The sequence below is a fragment of the Nothobranchius furzeri genome, chromosome 1, assembly GCF_043380555.1.
Source record: "Nothobranchius furzeri strain GRZ-AD chromosome 1, NfurGRZ-RIMD1, whole genome shotgun sequence".
Taxonomy (NCBI): Eukaryota; Metazoa; Chordata; class Actinopteri; order Cyprinodontiformes; family Nothobranchiidae; genus Nothobranchius; species Nothobranchius furzeri.
In genome coordinates, this window is record NC_091741.1 from 63,889,612 (window position 1) to 63,908,948 (window position 19,337).

Sequence of the window (19,337 nt, forward strand, 5' to 3'; positions counted from 1 at the left end):
GTGTGTTCATCACTACTGGCTGACCAGTAAACATACTAATAGGTCAGTGTGTTCATCACTACTGGCTGACCAGTAAACATACTAATAGTTCAGTGTGTTTATACTACTGGTTCACCAGTAAACATACTAATAGATCATTGTGTTTATCACTACTGGTTCACCAGCAAACATACTAATAGATCACTGTGTTTATCACTACTGGTTTACCAGTTAACATACTAATAGATCATTGTGTTTATCACTACTGGTTCACCAGCAAACATACTAATAGATCACTGTGTTTATCACTACTGGTTTACCAGTAAACATACTAATAGATCATTGTGTTTATCACTACTGGTTCACCAGTAAACATACTAATAGATCAATGTGTTTATCACTACTGGTTTACCAGTAAACATACTAATAGATCATTTTATTTATCACTACTGGTTCACCAGTAAATATACTAATAGATCAGTGTGTTTATCACTATTGGTTTACCAGCAAACCTACTAATAGATCATTGTGTTTATCACTACTGATTCACCAGTAAACATACTAATAGATCAGTGTGTTTATCACTACTGGTGCACCAGTAAACATACTAATAGATCATTTTGTTTATCACTACTGGTTCACCAGCAAACATACTAATACATCAGTGTGTTTATCACTACTGGTTCACCAGTAAACATACTAATAGATCATTGTGTTTATCACTATTGGTTTACCAGCAAACATACTAATAGATCAGTGTGTTTATCACTACTGGTTCACCAGTAAACATACTAATAGATCAGTGTGTTTATCACTACTGGTTCACCAGTAAACATACTAATAGATCATTGTGTTTATCACTACTGGTTCACCAGTAAACATACTAATAGATCACTGTGTTTATCACTACTCGTTCACCAGCAATCATACTAATAGATCAGTGTGTTTATCACTACTGGTTCACCAGTAAACATACTAATAGATCATTTTGTTTATCACTACTGGTTCACCAGTAAATATACTAATAGATCAGTGTGTTTATCACTACTGGTTCACCAGCAAGCATGCTAATAGATCAGTGTTTATCACTACTGGTTCACCAGTAAACATACTAATAGATCATTGTGTTCATCACTACTGGTTTACCAGTAAACATACTAATAGATCAGTGTGTTTATCACTACTGGTTCACCAGTAAACATACTAATAGATCATTGTGTTTATCACTACTGGTTCACCAGTAAACATACTAATAGATCACTGTGTTTATCACTACTCGTTCACCAGCAATCATACTAATAGATCAGTGTGTTTATCACTACTGGTTCACCAGTAAACATACTAATAGATCATTTTGTTTATCACTACTGGTTCACCAGTAAATATACTAATAGATCAGTGTGTTTATCACTACTGGTTCACCAGCAAGCATGCTAATAGATCAGTGTGTTTATCACTACTGGTTTACCAGTAAACATACTAATAGATCAGTGTGTTTATCACTACTAGTTCGCCAGCAAATATACTAATAGATCAGTGTGTTTATCGCTACTGGTTCACCAGCAAACATGCTAATAGATCAGTGTGTTTATCACTACTGATTTACCAGTAAACATACTAATAGATCATTTTGTTTATCACTATTGGTTCACCAGCAAACATGCTAATAGATCAGTGTATTTATCACTACTGGTTTACCAGCAAACATACTAATAGATCAGTGTGTTTATCACTACTGGTTTATCAGTAAACATACTAATAGATCAGTGTGTTTATCACTACTGGTTCACCAGTAAACATACTAATAGATCAATGCATTTATCACTACTGGTTCACCAGCAAACATACTAATAGATCAGTGTATTTATCACTACTGGTTCACCAGTAAACAGACTAATAGATCAGTGTGTTTATCACTACTGGTTCACCAGTAAATATGCTAATAGATCAGTGTGTTTATCACTATTGGTTTACCAGCAAACCTACTAATAGATCATTGTGTTTATCACTACTGATTCACCAGTAAACATACTAATAGATCAGTGTGTTTATCACTACTGGTTCACCAGTAAACATACTAATAGATCATTTTGTTTATCACTACTGGTTCACCAGCAAACATACTAATACATCAGTGTGTTTTTCACTACTGGTTCACCAGTAAACATACTAATAGATCATTGTGTTTATCACTATTGGTTTACCAGCAAACATACTAATAGATCAGTGTGTTTATCACTACTGGTTCACCAGTAAACATACTAATAGATCATTGTGTTCATCACTACTGGTTTACCAGTAAACATACTAATAGATCAGTGTGTTTATCACTACTGGTTCACCAGTAAACATACTAATAGATCATTGTGTTTATCACTACTGGTTCACCAGTAAACATACTAATAGATCAATGTGTTTATCACTACTCGTTCACCAGCAATCATACTAATAGATCAGTGTGTTTATCACTACTGGTTAACCAGTAAACATACTAATAGATCATTTTGTTTATCACTACTGGTTCACCAGCAAACATGCTAATAGATCAGTGTGTTTATCACTACTGGTTTACCAGTAAACATACTAATAGATCATTTTGTTTATCACTACTGGTTCACCAGCAAACATGCTAATAGATCAGTGTATTTATCACTACTGGTTCACCAGCAAACATACTAATAGATCAGTGTGTTTATCACTACTAGTTTACCAGTAAACATACTAATAGATCAGTGTGTTTATCACTACTAGTTCACCAGCAAATATACTAATAGATCAGTGTGTTTATCGCTACTGGTTCACCAGCAAACATGCTAATAGATCAGTGTGTTTATCACTACTGATTTATCAGTAAACATACTAATAGATCATTTTTTATCACTACTGGTTCACCAGCAAACATGCTAATAGATCAGTGTATTTATCACTACTGGTTTACCAGCAAACATACTAATAGATCAGTGTGTTTATCACTACTGGTTTACCAGTAAACATACTAATAGATCAGTGTGTTTATCACTACTGGTTCACCAGTAAACATACTAATAGATCAGTGTGTTTATCACTACTGGTTCACCAGTAAACATACTAATAGATCAATGCGTTTATCACTACTGGTTCACCAGCAAACATACTAATAGATCAGTGTGTTTATCACTACTTGTTCACCAGTAAACATACTAATAGATCAATGTGTTTATCACTACTCGTTCACCAGCAATCATACTAATAGATCAGTGTGTTTATCACTACTGGTTAACCAGTAAACATACTAATAGATCATTTTGTTTATCACTACTGGTTCACCAGCAAACATGCTAATAGATCAGTGTGTTTATCACTACTGGTTTACCAGTAAACATACTAATAGATCATTTTGTTTATCACTACTGGTTCACCAGCAAACATGCTAATAGATCAGTGTATTTATCACTACTGGTTCACCAGCAAACATACTAATAGATCAGTGTGTTTATCACTACTAGTTTACCAGTAAACATACTAATAGATCAGTGTGTTTATCACTACTAGTTCACCAGCAAATATACTAATAGATCAGTGTGTTTATCGCTACTGGTTCACCAGCAAACATGCTAATAGATCAGTGTGTTTATCACTACTGATTTATCAGTAAACATACTAATAGATCATTTTTTATCACTACTGGTTCACCAGCAAACATGCTAATAGATCAGTGTATTTATCACTACTGGTTTACCAGCAAACATACTAATAGATCAGTGTGTTTATCACTACTGGTTTACCAGTAAACATACTAATAGATCAGTGTGTTTATCACTACTGGTTCACCAGTAAACATACTAATAGATCAGTGTGTTTATCACTACTGGTTCACCAGTAAACATACTAATAGATCAATGCGTTTATCACTACTGGTTCACCAGCAAACATACTAATAGATCAGTGTGTTTATCACTACTTGTTCACCAGTAAACATACTAATAGATCAGTGTGTTTATCACTACTGGTTCACCAGCAAATATACTAATAGATCAGTGTGTTTATCACTACTGGTTCACCAGTAAACACACTAATAGATCACTGTGTTTATCACTACTTATTTACCAGTAGACACACTAATAGATCACTGTGTTTATCACTACTGATTTACCAGTAAACATACTAATAGATCATTGTGTTTATCACTACTGGTTCACCAGCAAACATACTAATAGATCAGTGTGTTTATCACTACTGGTTCACCAGCAAATAAACTAATAGATCAGTGTGTTTATCACTACTGGTTCACCAGCAAATAAACTAATAGATCAGTGTGTTTATCACTGCTGGTTCACCAGTAAACATACTAATAGATCAGTGTGCTTATCACTACTGATTCACCAGTAAACACACTAATAGATCAATGCGTTTATCACTACTGGTTCACCAGCAAACATACTAATAGATCAGTGTGTTTATCACTACTTGTTCACCAGTAAACATACTAATAGATCAGTGTGTTTATCACTACTGGTTCACCAGTAAACATACTGATAGATCATTGTGTTTGTCTGTACTGGTTCACCAGTAAACATACTAATAGATCATTGTGTTTATCACTACTGGTTCACCAGTAAACATAGTACTAGATCACTGTGTTTATCACTACTTGTTCACCAGTAAACATACTAATAGATCAGTGTGTTTATCACTACTGGTTCACCAGTAAACATACTAATAGATCAGTGTGTTTATCACTACTGGTTCACCAGTAAACATACTGATAAATCATTGTGTTTGTCTGTACTGGTTCACCAGTAAACACATTGATAGATCAGTGCTTTGTTTATCACTACTGGTTCACCAGTAAATATACTAATAGATCATTGTTTTATCACTGCTGTTACATCTGGAATATTCTCTCATTTCCCCTGAGGGAGTGTTCAATAGTGGCTTTCAAATGTTAACTCAAGCATTGTCTGAAACCAAACCAGTTGTACCATTAACCTTTGACCTGCTGCTAGTGTGTGAAATGTTATGTGTAAATCTGTGACGTGTTGCTTTTGTAGTCCTGCTTTGTCGTTTACTGTTTTTGTGTGACCTGTCTAGAGAATCCAGCATATTTATGTATGCTGGTGCTTCAATATATGTTTGTTAATGAGCCGTATTTCTATCAAATGAATGAATGAGATGTGCGCCTGTGTCTAACTGTCTTATATCTTCTTTCAGATCATCTTCCACCCTGAGTTTCTGTCCTCCACAAGTCCTCTGTTACCGATGGACTATGAGGACTTTGTCCGCGGCTGTAACCTTGGAGTGTTTCCTTCCTACTATGAACCATGGGGATATACACCTGGTAGCCTTTGACCATCACATTGTCAAAGCATGCAAGCATGTGACCTTGGTCCTTAAACAAAACTAATTTGTGTGAATCTGATCCTGCAGAAACATGACGAGTTTTATTGGCTCACGTTCATCATAGTAAAAGCACTTCAGTTATTCAAAATAAAAAATTCAAATCTTGTTGTATTTGCAAATTGTTCAGATTATGTCCGTTTGTTCACAATTTAATCTCCAACCCTTCACAGAGCATTTCTTCAATTTCTGACTCAAAGAAAACTAAACTGAGATAAGTTCCAGATGGGATTTAGACACCCGCTGTGTTTCTGTCTCTCTCACAGTAAATGATCACAAACCCTTTGAACATGTTCAAAATTCCAGCAACACAATAGAAAGGGCCTGAAACACAAGGAAAGTTCCTTTCTTGACATTTGGACCCACTTTTGTGAATCATGTTTGCTTTCAGTCACCAACAGTAGCCCTGTTAAAAAATTAGTTGAAACAAAGAAATTTTGATGGATGTTGACATAAACCCTGTGACTCAAGATAATCTATACTTGTCAGTCTTTTGGTATCTAAACAAGGTAATGTTCAGATTAGAAAAGCCAGTCGGATCTACGTATGACTGAAAAAATGAGCATTTAAGGACTCGCCCATCTAGGCTCGTGACGGGGAAGGTTGGTGTTGATTTAGGAGATTCCAGGAGAGACCAGAGAATGTCTCAGCTAGTGGAAGCTAACCGTTAGCATTAGCAACTCCACAACATAGCAGAAATCCTTCAGGCTTGTGCTATTTGACGAGATAAAATAGCAACGTTGCAGAGCAAACAGTCAGTGGTAGTCTTGTTGCTGTTAGCCAATCAGAGGTGAGATGTTCAAATGAATATCAATAAGTAAGAATTCAAATTAGAGCTGAACATTTTTTGTTTTTGGACTGAAATTGTACAACCCATTCACGTGATTGTCAAAGCTGCGTTTTTTTCTTCAGCGCTATTTTACTATTTTAGACATCTGTAGTTTTCCCCTGATTTGGCAGCATTGAGTGGGGGAAACTGGAGCTGAGCCCAATTCTTCAGCTGGCAGAGCTGCACATTTAGGTTATTTTCACATTTTTTCCCTTTTGTAGCGCTGCTTCAGCTGATATTAATAATGGCTGTGGCTGTCTATCTCTGCCTCTAATGTTCTGTTCATCACTCAGCACCGTGGGTGTGTGACAGACTGATTCTCTAGCAGTGAAACGGGAGTTACCATAATAACTTGACAGCACAACTTCCCTTCTTTTAAAAACAATTAGAATTTTTGTTGTGGCACAAACCTCTACGGAGGTAGGGTATTTCAAACAAGCATGTAAAACGTGTCAGAGGTCGGTGTTAGAGCGGTGTTTTTTGAGAAGAAAAACTATCAGACGGTCCAGAAAAACATCCAGGCAGCTGGTCTGGGTGAATAATGCAGGGAAAACTTTGTATGCGTGTTTTTTTGTTAATAGATACATTTGAAAGTAATTTTTACCTTCAGTTTTCCATCTTGCATCATTAGAGTAGAACAAGAACAATATTTTTGTTATCAAGTGTCTCTTTAGATAAAAACCACAAATTGCTTCACAAGCACATTAAATAAATAAAAAAGTTAATAATGGGAGGAAAAACAATTAGGTTTTAACGTTTTATGGTTTGATTATATATTACATATTATGCTATGTTGTGAATAATTTTTTTAATCATGAATTGAACTGAAATCACTAATTCTTGTAGAAAAATCGCATTTGATCCTTTCCTAAAATCGTTCAACACTACTCCAAATCCTGCTGTTTTCCACCCTCCACTAATCCGACTATTTTCAACTTCCTGAAACAGGAGAGCCAGAGCTTTTTTCCTCCAGAGATCAACTCACAAGACATTAATTTATTCTAGGGACCGCTTCAACTGAGGTGAAAAACAAGCAAATAGGAGCTTTTAACATGTAGGTGTTTTGCTCTCCTGTGTTCTTCAGGTGAGTGTACTGTTATGGGCATTCCCAGTGTGACCACCAACCTGTCAGGTTTTGGCTGTTTTATGGAGGAGCATGTGTCAGACCCTGCAGCCTACGGTGCATCATCATCACACACATCCTTTTATGCTTCATGTGTTTATGTGCCCATGTTTATTTTCCTGTTTTTCTTTCTTCTTTCAGGTATTTACATTGTTGACCGACGGTTCCGATCACCTGAAGAGTCGTGTAACCAGCTGACCCAGTTTATGTTCAGCTTTTGCCAGCAGTCTCGGCGTCAGCGCATTATCCAGCGGAACCGCACTGAGAGGCTGTCCGATCTGCTGGACTGGAGATACCTTGGAAGGGTCAGTTTTTACTGCAGCTGAACAGATGTCTGATTGTGGAAGGAGTTGCCCAGAACTTTTTATTTATGTTTGCACCCTTTTGCACAAAGTTGAAACAAAAAGTAGGAGATTTCTGAAGAAATTTCAGACCGTGTCAAACAGCTACTGCCTGAAAACTCCAATGTCAAATTTGGAAAAACTTGAGCTGAGACAGAAATTTTGATGTGTAAACTGTAGAAGACTCAAAGAGCAAGTCACCCCCAAATCAACCTCTTTTTTGCTGATAAACTATATAAATGAACGTCTAATCATGCTGTGGACACACGTAGTCTATAATTTGGTACTTGAGTGGATCTTTGTTAAAATTGTAATATTCTGCCTAAAACATTCTGTCGCACCGTCGTCAGGTAAAAACTGCACTGCATTTGAATTTAAATCTGCCACCGCTATTGGCTAAGAAGTACACTAGGATGTTAGCTGGTACATTATGATGTCACAATGCTGTTGTGAGCCTGTTGTAGTTGTTAGTGGCTCCGCCCTCTCGGTCTGCCAGGCAACAGTATTTGTTGCATTTTTCAAACATGAAGTGGGAGTGGAGTAAGTTTCTTTCTCTTTCTCTTTAATAAGAAGACCAAAATAAATGTTAAGGCTGCTGCCAGATACTCATTATGATTATCACAGTAACCATTACAATCGCCATGGTTACCACCAGGCTCTTTTGAGTTACTATGTTAACCACACGCCTGTGTCTCTCACACTCTAGTTTTTAAATTTTTTAACATCTTAGTGTTTTTGTATATTTCTGTACTGTGTTTGTTCTATTTTATTTTGCTTGTTGTAAAGTGTCAATAGGTGTCAAGTAAGGCGCCTTTAAAGAGCAAGTCACCCCCAAATAAACTATTTTTTTCTGATAAACTATATAAATGCGTGTCTAATCGTGCTGCAGACGCGTGTAGTCAATAGTTTTGCACTTTAGTGCATTTTAGTTAAAATTTAAAATTTCTGCCTGAAACTGTCAGTGTTGTACCGTTGTCAGGTAAAAACTCTTCACTGCATTTGAATTTAAATCTGACATCGCCATTGGCTAAGAGGTATGCTATGATGTAAACTGGTAGATTATGATGTCACAATGTCGTGAGTGTGTGTATTTGTAGTGGCTCCACCCTCTCCGTCTGCTAGGCAACAGCATTTGTTGCATTTTTCAAACATGAAGTGGGAGTGAAGTACGCTTCTTGTAAGGGGTGACTTGCTCTTTAAATAAAAATTATTGTTATTATTCGTATTACTCAGAAAATAAACCTGTTGAGGGTCATACAAGAACCAAGATTTTAAAGTAAAATTCAGATTAGCAGCTCCTGAGTGAAAACTAGAAGATGTTTAGAAGAATGTGTTACACACAGGAGGATGTGGGTGCCTAGTGGAGGAAGAGCTTCCAGGTGGACACAAACTGTACAAAAAGCTGTTAAATACGTAGAAGACCTTTGATGTATCTAACTTGTCATTGACAGTTCTACATATACGCACGCCATCTGGCTCTCAGCAGGAGTTTTCCAGACAAGTTCAACATGGATCCCAAAGCTCCTCTGAAGGTGAGAGAAACTTAGCTTTCTTTCAAAAAATAGTGCACATTCATTCATTCATGAACTACAGGGTTTGTTCCATGTTGCCTTCCCTTTAGAAACCTTATGGCTGCTGTCCCTGTCCCTTAGTTAGGAATTGTTAAGTCCAACAGTCTTCTAGCTCTTCTGCATCAGAAAACCTCTAAGCTACCTTTCATCAGCAAAGTACTTGAGAAGGTTGTTGAAGGGAAATGCTCTGTCATGGTCCTGCTCGACCTCAGTGCAGCTTTTGACACTGTAGACCACAACATTCTACTAAACAGGTTAAATGCCCTGGCTGGGATTTCAGGTTCTGCTCTAGACTGGCTCTCTTCCTATCTCACTAACAGAACATTCACAGTGAAGTCCGAAACCTTCTCTTCAGATACTGCCTCTCTAACATACGGGGTCCCACAAGGTTCAGTTCTAGGGCCTCTACTATTTGCATTCTATATTCTTCCCCTAGCTGGCATCATTCAGTCTTTCCCAGACATCTCCTACCACATCTACGCTGATGATATTCAGCTCTATATGTCCTTTATGCCACACCAGTTGGACAGGCTGGCCACACTTGTACTCTGCCTGACCTAGATCAGTAACTGGCTGTCCAGCAATTTTCTTGTCTTAAATGCTAACAAGACAGAGACCCTGTTCTCTGCACCCCCGGAACTTCAGCCAAAAATCGAGCAAGAAATTGCCTCTTTTTGCCCATCAGCCAAGGCCAACATTAGAAACCTGGGAGTTATTTTTGATCCAGTTTTAAATTTAGACTCACGTCAAAACCATCTCCCGCTCTTGTTTCTTTCAACTGAGAAACATTTCAAAAGTCCGTAAACTGGTTTCTACTGCAGATCTGGAAAAAATCATCCATGCCTTTGTGTCATCACGCTTAGACTACTGTAACGCTCTTTTTACTGGTCTCAGCAAAACCTCCCTCTCACGCCTTCAAGCCATACAAAATGCAGTAGCCAGACTCCTAACCAAATCCAGCAGACGAGCTCACATCACTCCAGTTCTACAGTCCCTCCACTGGCTCCCGGTAGAATATAGAATACAGTTTAAAGTTTTAGTCCTGACCTATAGAGCTCTTAACAACCAGGCTCCAAGCTACCTATCTGAGCTTTTATCCCCACACATCACCTCTCGGAACCTTAGATCCACATCTGAAAACCTCCTGGCTGTTCCTCGAACCAGACTGAAAACCAAAGGGGACAGGGCCTTTCAGACTATTGCACCCAGACTTTGGAACAGTCTACCTTCAAATCTCCGTCTTTCTAACACTGTAGAGGTCTTTAAAAATCATCTAAAAACTCACCTTTTCATCCAGGCGTTCCCTCCCTAAATGTTTCAAAAAGATGGCTTTGTTCGGGTTCACACCTTCACTTTGTTTATACTCATGATTTTATTTTCTACTTTATCACTGCTATTGTTTTTCTGATGTTTTTATTGGTTAGAGGTTTTTGCCCTGATCTTTATCATGTTGTACAGCGCTTTGTGATTTATATCTGTGAAAGGCGCTATATAAATAAACTTTTACTTACTTACTTACTTGCCTTTCCAGAGGACTGCACTCAGCGCAGACCGCTGGATTTACAGTACATAGAACATTTAATCTAGAATCTCGCTGGGCTGAAACTATTGGCAACAAAATCTTTCTCTGCTCCTTATCGACAGTGAGATTCACAGAGCAAGCCGCACTAATTATAAACTAAAGCAAACACACCCGTGAACCACAGCATATTGGAACAATTAGCACTTGGTGGCATCTGACTGATGCAGAAACTGAAGATGGACAGAGCAGACACTGAAGTTACAGAAAAAGAAACTGTTTCTCAGAGATCTGCAGGTCTCAATGAATGAAGAACAAAATCACCTCATGATCAAAAATGGGAAATCAGTCAATCTTGGGTGTAAATCAGACACTCCGAGTCTTCGTCAGAGTTCCCTATGTGAGGAATCGTGTCTTAGTTTTACTTTATTTACCAACAAACATCAAAACTGGTTCTTGATTTTAACATGGATCAACAGGACTTCATGCAAGTATTGTACAAACCAATTCAGTGTGATCATTTGCAACTGTTCTCACAATTTTGTGCCCAACCAGCTGCTAGCTGTATGCAAGACATTAACCCTAACCAAAATGTAAGCATTAGATGAGTGAACAGATAAAAGGCTAACTCCTTTGTTTTTCCTTTGATGCTCTGACAATTGTTTTCATGTTTTATTGAATAAAAATTTCAATCAGAAACTAAATATTTATTCATTCAAAATGTATTCAGATGAATTAGTTGTGATATAAAGTATGAAAGAGCAAGAGAACAGAGGCTGTTGAAAATAAGGAAAGGCATCATACGCTGAGAGAGTAGAGTCAGGAAAGATTTGGAGTTCAAAAGCAGGATAAATGTAGGAGTGAACAAAAATAAACAGGAAACAAGTGGAATTTATGAGAAATAAGAGTATTAAAAAATGAAAAAGTGGAGTGTTGAGGTGTTATGAGTAAATCATTAATAACAGAAGCTCATGTGTGTTGACAGACGGAGGGTTTCCGTTACCCTCGACCCTCCTCCGTGCCCCCCTCTCCCTCTGCTTCCCTCCACTCCACTCCCCACCACAGTGATGCAGAGGATGATGATGACGATGAACCATATAATGAAGATGAGGAGGCTGAGAGGGACCGGCTGAACATCAAGACTCCGTTTGTTCTGGGAGACGTTCCGGAGGGCAAGAAGAAGCAGCCTGGAGAGTCAGGAAACTGAACCTGAGCAGGAGCAGCTGTTCTCAGTCCGCTGGCCTGGGGGACACCTCCGTCCCTCCCATGAAATAAATCTACAAGTGTCTCCGCGTCCTCTGAAAATCAGGGTTCTATCAACATTTGAAGAGCTGAAACTGGTTTAACAGAATCGGTAAACATGAACCCATAGACGAGGAGAAAGGTCACTCCTGATTCACGATGCTAATTAGTGATTAAATATTGGATTTGATGCCACAAGCATTGATGTTGTTTGAGTTGTGATTATTCTGCTGGTTTGAAAATTATATTGGAGGTTTTTATTGTGATGAATTTAATTACAAAAGCGAAGCCATTAAAATGGGGTTGAGGTAAAAAAATAGTCTTAATATTCTTGATTTTATTGTTTATTTATTCACTAAAGGTCTTATAAAGCAAATTCAACTGTGTTCCAGTGGTTTAACCCAAGTCCAAGTTTATGTAACTGGTACAATACAACATGTGAACTGCCAGAAATACTTGTAGGGGATAGATGCCAAAAGGCCTCGGAGGCGCTAAAGAGAGACCTGGAACAACAAAGCTGGGATGAGGTGTATGTAAGGCTGGGATGAGGCAAGAAATATTCTGAATACAAGGGACAATGCAGGTGATAACATAATTGAAAATATTAACAGTATAATGTTAGAAGCAATTCATAAAAAAGAAATATTACAGATTGTAAAAAATATATTCTAGTAAAAGATCAGTCGATTGTGATGACTTGGACATGTCACTAGTGAAGGAAACCATATATTGTGTTTTAGAACCCTTTTCTTACACATGTAATTTATCATTTTCAACAGGAGCCTTCCCTGATGAGATGAAAATGGACAAAGTAATCCCACCTTGTAAAAATGGAAACAAGCATATCTTTACAAATTATAGACTGGTTTCACTGCTATCACAATTCTCAGAACTACTGGAAAAAAATGTTTGTTGCCAGGCTGGATTCCTGGAAAATCTGAATATTTTGAGCAGTAGTCAGTCTGGATTTAGGGCAAATCAATCAACATCAGTGGCATTAATGGAATTAATTAAATTAATCTCCACCGAAAAAGACAGGAAAAACTATGCAGTTAGTATTTTTATAGATCTCAAGAAAGCTTTTGACACCATAGATCATAACAGTATTTGTGAAAAACTTAGTAAGTACGTTATCAGAGGAGCAGCACTTCATTGGGTCACAAGTTACTTGAAGAATAGGCAACAGTATGCTCAGTTAAATAATGTAAAATCAGACACTTGCAACATCTCATGTGGAGTGCCTCAGGGGTCTGTTTTAGGTCCCAAACTTTTAATCTCTACATTAATGATATCACAAAGGTATCCCAATTGTTTAATTGTATTTTATTTGAAGATGACACTACATTTTTTATGCAAGTGACAATATAGAACATATAAAAGAAGTAATTCAAATAGAATTATGAAAACTGAAACAGTGGAGTAAAAAGAGGAGTAGAGTGATATGTTACTGTCTAGAAGATGTTACAATTGAAAGGGAGAGGGAAATTCAGTTTTTAGGGGTCATTATTAATGAACATTTAACATGGAAGCCACATATAAATGGCATAAAAACAAAAATAGCTAAAACAATTGCAATACTGCAAAAAGAAAAACGACTCTCTTAATAAAAAGGCATTATACTTATTGTATAAGTCACTGCTTGTTCCATATATGACTTACTGTATTGAAATTTGGGGTACATACAAAACATCCCCGAACCCTGTTTTGATTTTACAAAAAGAGCCATAAGAATTAAGTAGTTACAGAACTCCAACCGCTCCATCATTCGCTAAGTTGAAAGTGCTAAAATTTGGGGATCTAGTTGATTACAATATTCTGAATTAGAGGTGGTTTATAAAGCTCATAAGAAAATGCTACCAAGAAATATCCAAATGACATTTGAAAAGAGACAGAATTGTTATAACTTAAAAGGCTGTGCGATATTTATAAAACCAAGGTTTAGGACCAAAGTGTTGGAGAGATGTGTTTCTGTGTATGGAGTCGGTTTATGGAACAAACTGGAATTCAAAATAAAAGAAGTAAAATCAATTATAATGTTTAGAGAGTCTTTTAAAAATAGTATGATAAGAAAGTATATAGTTTAATCTGGGATTTTTGTTTGTTTTTTATTTTTATTTCTCCTGATTTCTTGAAATGCAATTTGATGATGTTATAAGGTGCTACAATGAAACAGCAAAATGAGGAATTTACCTGTTAAACTTTTGGCATGTTGCTAGGCAGCTGCCTATATTTTATGAGTTAACAGTTTATTTTATTGTTATGATTTATTTACTTGTGTGAGTGGGGCAGACTATGTAAAAGATTTTCTGCTCCTTTTCATTTAAGCAGTGCAAGTTGTATTATTTTGTGTAAAATAATTTTCTTTTAAAATGAATGAAATAAATAAATTGAATTGAATGTAAGAGGGACTCCTGAGAGACACGTTTCACAGATAAATTAAGATCTTCTCTAATGATTGATTCTCGAACAGAGCAGAGGTCTGTCCAGACTGGAGTTAAAGTCTGTCCACCAGAAGACAGGAGCACCCCCAGAAGATTCTCTAAAGTCTGGTCTGATGAACGCCACACCAAAGGGATGAAAGTGTCTCTGAAGCTCACATTGTTAATCAGATTCTTTTGTGGTGAAATGCTTCTGTGATCAACTCCAACGACCTCGGGTTTAAAGTGCTGCCAGTTCAGATTTTTATTGAAACATCTTGTTTCAAACACAAATTTCCTTTTTACAGAGAAGTTTGTCTCGCCGACACCAACACAAACACCCAAACAACGTTAGATGTTTTCAGAAGTATTCCCTCTTCCATACTGGCAGCTCCCGGAAGTACAGTTCATCTGGATTTTCATCAGCTGGAAGACAAAGAAAATCAGTGTGAAACCATCAGAGTTACTCAGGAGATGAAGTAGGACGCTGGTGTCCAAGGTCCAGTTAGGAAAACCGACTGGGATGTTCCAGCCTTTGTAAGGTCTGTTTCTGTAAAAAAAAAATAAAAAATTAACTTTTCTAGCTTTAACTTCCCAAACGGCCTCTGGTCAGAGAAATAGAGTTCCCATTCTTCAAAAGGGTTGTTGTAATGATGGGTTTGACGGTTCATAACCAAAATAATTAATAAATAATTAAGTACTGTCTTACTGGGATGAAGAGGAGAAACCAGCTGATGATTGGGTCAGATTGGGTTTTTAGTCCAGCCTGTAGGTGGCGCTAGTTTCATTTGAACCAATAAAGAGGTGGGACACACCTTTTTATGACTTTTTTTATCAGGAGAAAAAACTTTCCGCTAACCAAGAGGATAAGAAACACATTTTCTCCTTTAAAGGTGCTTTATGTAGAAATGAAGTAAAAATGGCATCCTGTGGTAAAATATGGTTACTGCAACCACTTTAAACAACTCTGGAGCTTTTTGCCAGTTTCAGAACAACATCAGACTCTTTTGGGATTTTTTCACTGTAAAAATCTCACTATATTCTTACTCACTGCTCCTTTAAAACATCAAATTCAATTCAAAAATTCTATTAATTTAATTTATTTTTATTTCATTGCTTTACCATCATCAGTTTACAACAACAGTCATAAAGAATCATAATCGACCCAAATCCAGTTTACATCATCATTAATCCACATTTCTGAGACCTGTAGAACTTATTGGATATTTTCTGCCAAAGTTCAGAACTAAAAGAAAGATTTGTTAAAAAGTGAACTCCCCTGTGAAACTGATGTGATGTAAAGGTTTACAAACATCAGATAAACCGGATGACAGCAACAGCCCAGATCTGGGCGGACCAGCTGTGAGCTGGGACGGCCATTAGTTTGGACCTTTAGAGACCTCAGGAAGAATAGCTCCACACTATGGTGTGAGCTAATGAGGTTCTCAATAAATAAATAAAATAAATAAATCCAGTCAGAGCTCAACATGTCCCATAAATATCTAGATTACATTCATTTATTTTTCCTTTTCCAATTAGAATATTTTTTATTTTTTATTTTGTTTTATGGAAAACGTCCACTGTTTTTATTGTAACTTGTTTCCACACAGGTTTCTTGAGTTCCAATAAATGAGTTGCAGATTAAATAGAAAACAGATTTCTATCAGTCCTTTTAGAGACTGTTTATTCCCAGCAGTCTGTTCTCTGTTAGACTCTATTAGTCTGAGATAATAGATTAATTATTTACAACACTCCCTTTAAAGTCCCTTTACAAGAACCAGATCCTGGTTCTGGGTCGTGTTCAGAACCACACAGAACCTCACCTCCCTCTCGGGCCTGTTGCAGGAAGTTGAGCAGCACGGCGGCAGCCTGGTCTACGCTCAGCTTCTCTGTGTTCTGACTGCGGGTCTCTGGCAAAAACAGATGGCACACACAGAACCGGTCAGTCCAGAACCCTACTGAAACAGGAAGCTTGATCGGGACCGTACCTAAGTGCAGCGTGTCATAAACGTTGCCTTCTTTCCGGTCTTCAGAGATGAACCTGCGGCCCTCTGGGAGAAACAAGCCAGGGTCATCTCCTTCACAATTAAAGCCTTTTATATTCAACATAGGTAAATAAAAAGTTCCAGCATTGTTTTTCACTAAATGTAATTTTATGATTTGATAATATTTTGAATGCTGTTGCTTCAGAAACATACGTGTGCCCTTCAGGTAGAGCATGGCCTGTGGGGTCCAGTTTCTGCGCTGGAACGAGCCCTGTGCAGGAAAACAGAACAGCAGCTATAATTTTTCCTGATTCACGATCCAGTTCTTTACTTTTGTGAGAGAGATCCATGTATGGTTTTGGGATGGGAAGGACCTTGGGCGTGCTCCATGACTGAGAGATCAACGCGGCCAGCAGCAGGAGAGTGAGCAGGCGGATTAACGGGACGCTCCTCAGACCCTGAATCAGAAAACCAGCAAATAGAAAACCCAGGAGCAGCATAAACATGGCAAAACATTCCAGAGTCACCTGGGAATGATTAACATCAATCAGTCTGTGAACGAGAACCTGAGTAGTAACTACTTCTGTTCTAATGAGTGGAATAATTCACATTAAATCTTATTTTACCCTCTGGAGGCAGGCGCTGCAGATCTGCAACGTTAAAACCTACCTACCTGGTTACTCCACATACGTATTTTATGAGCATTTTAAACTCAGAAGTACCCCTGAAGGACTCAGTTGTTCGTCCTTTTTTCAAAACTTATTTTGAGCCTGAGAGGGTCAAGGCAATTCTGGAAAAAAAAAAAAAACGTTTTCCAGCTTTTAAAGTATAATAATTTACAAACCAACCCCCATAAAAACTCCATAACTAGCCAAACATTTCTGTGTAGTGATAAATGATGTGTACTTACATTCATGGTGCCAGAGGTCCAGATGACTCAGATGGTAGAACAGTATGAGGATGAGGCTAGTTACCGTTGCTGAATTGTTCTCGTGTATTTATACGCTCCGGGGCGGAGAACCCTCGGAGATCAGCGCTCCTTCATGATGCCAGCGTGGATAGGTCACGCCAGTTTGATGAAATGATTGGAAAAGGAATGAATGGAAGTGCCAATCAGTGTTCAGTGTAAATGTTTCTGATTAAAGCCGCATGTCCTGATCTCATCGGGGTTGTTTTTCAGAACCCATCCTGCTGGAGCTGCAGGCCATTAGGATGAAATGTGGTCCAGGTCTGAGGGATGGTTGTGATCAGAAGAGCTGCAGCTTCTCTTCCACGAGAACTGATACTTAAGTCCTGCTCACTGGAGGAGGAAACCAGGAAAGCTGGACCGTTCCAGAAACTTTATGACTCAGTACCAATGGTGGTTCTAGCTAGAACTTTGAGGACCACCGTGGTTGAACTCAGGAGTCTAGATTCTGATCCTCTATGTTTCACTTTTGCCTGAAAATGAAACTAAGGTCTGGCTTCTGGAGCAACAGAGCCTGAACTGGTCCATCATGGAGTTGACCCCAGACAGCTCCAAATGGTTCTGATCTAACCTGGATTCCAGAAACATCCACCAGATCCATCATCTTATTTATTTAACAGAAACAAACACAGATGGAATAAGGCTCCACTCGCTCTGAAGGCTGAGGTGACTTAGGTCTGATTCATTGTGACAGTCAGAAGAATCAGGTCTCTTTCATATGTGGTCTGTGTCTGAACGGTCTGGTCTCATCCCACCAGACTTTAGCACCACTGAAGCCTGGCGGATGAAACAGTCCTGCTGTGAATGAGACAGGAAGCAGTGAGATCCCATGCTGACGCGTGTAGCATCATGCAGATCACTTCAGAACCACCAAACACAGAAACATCAGAACTGAGCATCAAGCAGAAACTTTCAGTCCTTCTGATGGTCCAACAGATACTTCAGCAGAAGAAACGCTCAGTAACACTGCTCTGTCTGATTTAGGCCCCTACAGTATGAGATGATGAGATTTATTAACCTTTGACCTGCTGACTTAGGCTTGTAGAGTCTGACCTAAAGCTATTGGGTTCATTGTTATTTCTGACCTCAGGGTGACCCTTTAGGGAAGATCACCAGCCATGTAAATGTTTTGAACTTGTGTGAAATCTTTATCTCAGAGCAATGTGCTCTAGACAGGTTAACCCTTTGAACTTTTAACCCCTCCCAGATGATGGACAGTAACAGCTGCTCTAGATTATTGACCTTCAGTCTTGGTACCACCTGACCTTTGAACCCCTGATTCTGCATCTCTTGAGACCTGCCTTCTCTGGATCTACTCCACATTGCTCATCAGACCAAGGTGGGAGAAGATGGCATTGTCTTCTTGCTGTCCTCTTATGTGGACAGGAAGACAACTCAGTTAAGATCCTCAGCTGTGTTCACTCAGAGACTAAAGTTCACGTGATTACTAGAGATCCTCATCTGTGCTCCAGACAAGCTGGTTCCCAAAGTCAGAGACTCTCTTGGTCAGCTTGCTTCTCACACCAAACCTTCTGTCAGGAATCTTGGCGTGACCTTTGACCCAGCTCTCACCCTGGATTCTCATGTCAGTTCACTTGTTCGCTCTTCCTTCTTCCACCTCAGGAACATTGCTAAGCTGAGTCCCATTCTGTCCCGCTCTGAACTTGAGACAGTTCTCCACACCTTCATCTCCTCACGCTTAGACTACTGTAACTCTCTTTTCACGTGTCTGAGCAGAACCTCCCTGAACCGTCTACAGGTGGTTCAGAATGCCTGTGCTCGGCTTCTGACCAAGTCCTCCAAACACATCCACATCACCCCGCTTCTCCTCCAGCTTCACTGGCTGCCAGTCAACTTCAGGGTTCATTTCAAGATCCTGGTTCTGGTCTATAGGGCCTTACATGGACAAGCACCATCTTACATTGGTGATCTTCTTAGTCCCTACACCCCCAGCAGGTCCCTGAGGTCCAGCGATCAAAGCCTACTGG

General features: G+C 38.5%; 2 protein-coding genes across 2 annotated transcripts in view; one reads left to right on the top strand and one right to left on the bottom strand.

Moving 5' to 3' along the window:
- gys2 (glycogen synthase 2) overlaps positions 1-12,181 on the top strand; it is a 32,434-nt gene extending 20,253 nt beyond the window's left edge. Inside the window, exons 12-16 of the mRNA XM_015953108.3 lie at positions 5,170-5,296; positions 7,269-7,364; positions 7,449-7,612; positions 9,100-9,180; positions 11,724-12,181. Of these exons, the coding sequence (XP_015808594.1) occupies positions 5,170-5,296; positions 7,269-7,364; positions 7,449-7,612; positions 9,100-9,180; positions 11,724-11,945 (690 nt within the window). The 3' untranslated portion in view covers positions 11,946-12,181. The remainder of the gene's footprint in view (positions 1-5,169; positions 5,297-7,268; positions 7,365-7,448; positions 7,613-9,099; positions 9,181-11,723) is intronic.
- Positions 12,182-14,498: 2,317 nt separating this feature from the next.
- Positions 14,499-17,366, bottom strand: spx (spexin hormone). The gene is made up of 6 exons (XM_015953122.3): positions 17,293-17,366; positions 16,757-16,840; positions 16,596-16,653; positions 16,386-16,448; positions 16,221-16,307; positions 14,499-14,823 (listed from the first exon to the last, which is right to left on the bottom strand). The coding sequence occupies exons 1-6, from the start codon at positions 17,296-17,298 to the stop codon at positions 14,759-14,761; spliced, it is 363 nt and encodes a 120-aa protein (XP_015808608.1). The 5' UTR covers positions 17,299-17,366; the 3' UTR covers positions 14,499-14,758.
- Positions 17,367-19,337: the final 1,971 nt, after the last annotated feature.